General features: G+C 38.9%; 1 protein-coding gene across 1 annotated transcript; it reads right to left on the bottom strand.

Annotated features, from left to right (window-relative positions):
• Window positions 1-33: 33 nt before the first annotated feature.
• LOC109537186 lies at window positions 34-1,132 on the bottom strand. The gene is made up of 3 exons (XM_019903789.2): window positions 906-1,132; window positions 647-833; window positions 34-596 (listed from the first exon to the last, which is right to left on the bottom strand). Exons 1-3 carry the CDS (start codon window positions 1,116-1,118, stop codon window positions 358-360), a joined length of 639 nt encoding a protein of 212 aa, XP_019759348.2. The 5' UTR covers window positions 1,119-1,132; the 3' UTR covers window positions 34-357.
• Between the last annotated feature and the right edge of the window lie 3,395 nt (window positions 1,133-4,527).

Raw genomic sequence — 4,527 nt, 5'->3', positions numbered from 1 at the left:
TTCGAACCAAAAGCAAAAATGCAACTTGAAAATTTTACAGTTCAGAGAAAACGGTTGTGTCTGAATTTTCTCAAAAATTCACTAAAATCACAAAAAGTTTTGATTTTTCTGGCCTTGGCAAATTTTGTGCTGAAAACGAATGTTTTCCCCAAATGTGCGATCTCTTTAAAATTCGTAACTTCGAACCGAAAGCAAGTAAGAACTTGAAATTTCAAGTCAACAAAGGCGAAGTGCAAAAAATTGAAAAAACTAGTTATTGTGCTCCAAAATCCCTAAATGTACAGAACGAAAAATAATCTATTTAGTGCGTAAAAATTCAAAGCCATATTATGTCCACCGCTCAAGCATTTGAAAAAATCAAAAAATGGAGCTATTGGGACAAAACTGAAGCTTTATTTCCTTACTTCCTACTTCAAAAAATTTAACTGGAGAGATGAAACGGCACTTACCAATTTTGCCTCCTTTGGTTTGAAGATGCAAAGGCAGTCCGGATCCTGCAGTGGGCCTTTCCCTGGCTGGGGCCGGATGTGTAGAGTACGGTCCTGTTGAAGGGCTAGTGGTGGAAAAATTAAACGCTGAAGCTGAGGATTTAATGCCTGAAAACCAACGCAATTTAAGTGAGCACAGAAGTCTTGCCAAAGCTTACCAGGTGCCGAGTATTGGCTCGACTGATATGTGGTATTGCCCGAATCCATCATTCCCAATTTAGTGCTGCCGAAATTCGTGCTTTGAGACTGGGGGATTCCGGCTTTCTGATAGGGCAAGGAAGGAGTGGGAACTGGGGCAGGTGCAGCTGGTGGCGGGATGTTGTTAGAAGCGATCGCTCGCCGAATCTGCAAACAACCAATCTTCCAGTTCGTTTGCCACGGCAATGGAGAAAAGCATTGGAAAACTAGCGCATCTACCTGCTTAGTGGCATTGTTGGACGCTCTATGCAAGTGCAAGGTATCGCCGAACATTCTAGAAGGCTGTTCTAGCGTACTGACACCCGATTGAGCACCTGAGCCTGTGGAAGACATCACTTGGTTGGTTGGCGTGGCCGAGCTGCTTGAATGCTGCTGACCAGACGAGCTCGCATCGCTCCGATGTGTCGGTGAACTGAAACGATGTTTTAACATTTAACAGTCGACAGTTACTCAGAGCTCAGAGTTGGGAGGAACGTCGTTACTCAACCGCCTCGTATTTTCCAGTAAACTGCGCTCAGCTCAATACGTTACAAATTGCACATCGGAAACGGCATATTGCTAATGCCCATGGAAACCGACACGTAAAGGATGTACGTAATAATTCAAGTCGAAAAATTACCTGGAAAAGCATTGTGGACCGGAAGAAAATGCAATCCGGAAATTTTCCGATGGAACGGGTAGCTCAATCTACATCATTTTTTTTAAATACCTACCGAATTTTGTTTGTCACGATCTTTTCAAAATTTTCTCGTTTAAATCGAAAATGGGACCACATGTGGAATTACCGCAAATCCATGGAGAAGATATTGCGCCTTCAGTCCACTCAATTTGCAAATCTGCCACACTTCGTTTTTTTGCATTTTTGCACGTTTCACAACAACTTTTTTGGAAAAATTATCATATCAAATGGGAAATGCATGAAAAATAAAGTATTTCCATCATGAAGTATAGAGCAGCTTGCTGTGTTATTGCAGCAATTTTCCACTTTCTGAAACTCCAACTCGGTTTTGCGATCGCGATTTTTGAGAGGAGAAGAGAGTTGAAGCGAAAGAGAGTAGAAAGAAGTTACTGCCATTAAATAGAAAGTAGATTGCGCCGTTAGCCCAATAAATTTTCCAATTTACCACATTTGAGATACATTTTTGGCGAATTTTTCAAAACACGCTTTTGCGATTTTCCGATCACTTTATGATACATTTTTTTAAATAATTCGAAATGGAAAATTAGTAAAAACTTATATCAACGTGATGATCGATAAAATATGGCTCCAATTTTGCAGTGAATTTCAAGTTTGTCAATCTCCAACTTGATTTTTACCAATTTGCTATACTAAACTTTGAAATAAAAGCAGCTTGTTTGCCACGATTTCAAAAAAAAAATTTCAAGCAAAATCTAAATTAGGCAGACAGTTGCAGTTAACGCCGTTAAATAGAAAAAGATTGGGCCGTGAGCCCGATAAATTTTCCAATCTCCCTCAATTGAAATCAACTTTGTGTGAATTTTTTCAAAACTTTCCTGTGCGGTTTTGCGATCACATAATGACAGAATTTTAAACGTTATCATTCGAAATGTAAAATGAGTGAAAAATTAATATAAACGTACCGAAAAAGACAAAATATGGCTTTATTAATTTGTTTGTTGATGTTCATCAACAGGCGCGACACTAATTGCGCTTCTGAAAACCTTATGCGGCGGTTTGATTAAGTAATTTCACTCCGGCCGGATAAACTCCAGACTTTAGGCAAGCTGCCTTATCCCATAAATCGCTAGGGAAGAGAATCTGTTACAAATTGCACATCGCATGCTCGTATATTTGCAATTTTTCAGTGAAATGGGCGCGTAAAATATGCATGCGATGGATCAGGGCCAAACACAATTTGTGCAAAAAATGGATAAAGAGCAATGCTATAAAGCAAGTAGGGCTTTAAGACCTGCACGTATAAATGGCGCAAAATTTCTGATTTTTTCAGCCTTGACAAATGTTGTACTAAAAATGAGGGTTATTGCTCAAATGCTTGTTCTCTTGAAAAAATCATAACTTTGAACCAAAAGCAAGTAAAATCTCCAAATTTTTCTAGTCCAGAGAAAACAGTTCAATGTGTCCGTTCTGAAAATTGCACTCAAATTACCTAAAATTGTGATTTTTCCGGACTGCTAAAATTTAGTGCATAAAATGAACGTTTTCGCACAAATGAGCGATCTCTTCAAAGTCACGAAAAATTCGTGACTTTGAAGCAAAAAGAAGTAGGAGCTTGAAATTATTCTCGTCCAGAGCCGAACGTTCACTGAATTTTTCCGGAAAATTTGGTGCCGAAAATGAGCGTTTCCGCCCAAATGTGCAATCTCTTGAAAATTTTGTAACTTCGAACCGCAAGCAAGTAGGAGCTTGCAATTTTTCTGGTCCAGAGACGACAGTTCAAGCTATCCGTTCTGAAAATTTCACTCAAATCACCTGAAGCTATGATTTTTCCGGACTTTAAAAATTTAGTACAGAAAATAAGCGTTCTAGTCCAAATGCGCGATTTCTTGAAAAATTCGTGACTTCGAACCGGAAGCAAGTAGGAGCATGCGATTTTTCTAGTCCAGAAAAGACGGTTCAAGCTATCCGTTCTGACAGTATCACTCAAATCACCTGAAACTATGATTTTTCCGGACTTTGAAAATTTTGAGCAGAAAATAAGCGTTTTAGTCCAAAAGCGCGATTTCTTGAAAAATTCGTGATTTCGAACCGGAAGCAAGTAGGAGCATGCGATTTTTCTAGTCCAGAAAAAACGGTTCAAGCTATCCGTTCTGACAGTATCACTCAAATCACCTGAAACTATGATTTTTCCGGACTTTGAAAAGTTAGTGCAGAAAATAAGGGTTTTCGCCCAAATGTACGATCTCTTGAAAAATTTGTAACTTCGAACCGCAAGCCAGTAGGAGCCTTAAATTTTTAACGTCCAGAGAAGACAGTTCAATCTATCCTTTCTGAAATTTTTTTTCTAAATTTTTGCCTAAAATTGTGATTTTTCCGGATTTCGAAAATGTATTGCCGAATGGGAGCGTTTCCGCCTAAATGTGCAATCTCTTGAAAAATTTGTAACTTCGAAACGCAAGCAAGTAGGAGCTTGCAATTTTTCTGGTCCAGAGAAGACAGTTCAAGCTATCCGTTCTGAAAATTTCGCTCAAATCACCTGAAACTATGATTTTTCCGGACTTTGAAAATTTTGTGCAGAAAATAAGCGTTTTTGTCCAAATGCACGATCTCTTCAAAAGTTCGTGACTTTGAACCGAAAGCAAGTAGCAGCTTGCTATTTTTCTAGTTCAGAGAAGATGGTTCAAGCTATCCGTGCTGCAAATTTCACTCAAATCACCTAAAACTATGATTTTTCCGGACTTTGAAAAGTTAGTGCAGAAAATAAGCGCTTTCGCCCAAATGTGCGATCTCTTGAAAAATTCGTAACTTCGAACCGAAAGCAAGTGGGAGCTTGAAATCTGTATAGTCCAGATAAGACAGTTGAATCTATCCTGTCTGACAATTTCACTCAAATCACCTAAAATTTTTATTTTTCCGGACTTCCGAATTTCGAAAATTTAGTGCAGAAAATGAGCGTTACGGCCCAAATGCGCGACCTCTTGAAAAATTCGTGACTTCGAACCGAAAGCAAGTAGGAGCTTGTAATTTTTCTAGTCCAGAGAAGACAGTTCAAGCTATCCGTGCTGCAAATTTCACTCAAATCATAATTTTTCCGGATTTCGAAAATTTATTGCCGAATGGGAGCGTTTCCGCCTAAATGTGCAATCTCTTGAAAAATTTGTAACTTCGAACCCCAAGCAAGTAGGAGCTTGCAATTTTTCT

This window comes from Dendroctonus ponderosae, unplaced genomic scaffold (assembly GCF_020466585.1).
Source record: "Dendroctonus ponderosae isolate FM_Combo_2020 unplaced genomic scaffold, Dpon_F_20191213v2 Dpon_F_20191213_9, whole genome shotgun sequence".
NCBI classification, from domain to species: domain Eukaryota; kingdom Metazoa; phylum Arthropoda; class Insecta; order Coleoptera; family Curculionidae; genus Dendroctonus; species Dendroctonus ponderosae.
The sequence above is the reverse complement of the archived record's forward strand: the minus strand, read 5'-3'. Positions and strand labels throughout refer to the sequence as shown.

Bases quoted from the DNA above. Each gene is read 5' to 3' on its own strand.
- LOC109537186 (XM_019903789.2), bottom strand. From the start codon at position 1,118: ATGTTAAAACATCGTTTCAGTTCACCGACACATCGGAGCGATGCGAGC. The intron at 834-905 runs GTAGATGCGCTA...GGTTGTTTGCAG, and splicing joins CCAACAATGCCACTAAGCAG to ATTCGGCGAGCGATCGCTTC. The intron at 597-646 runs GTAAGCTTTGGC...GTTGGTTTTCAG, and splicing joins GAGCCAATACTCGGCACCTG to GCATTAAATCCTCAGCTTCA.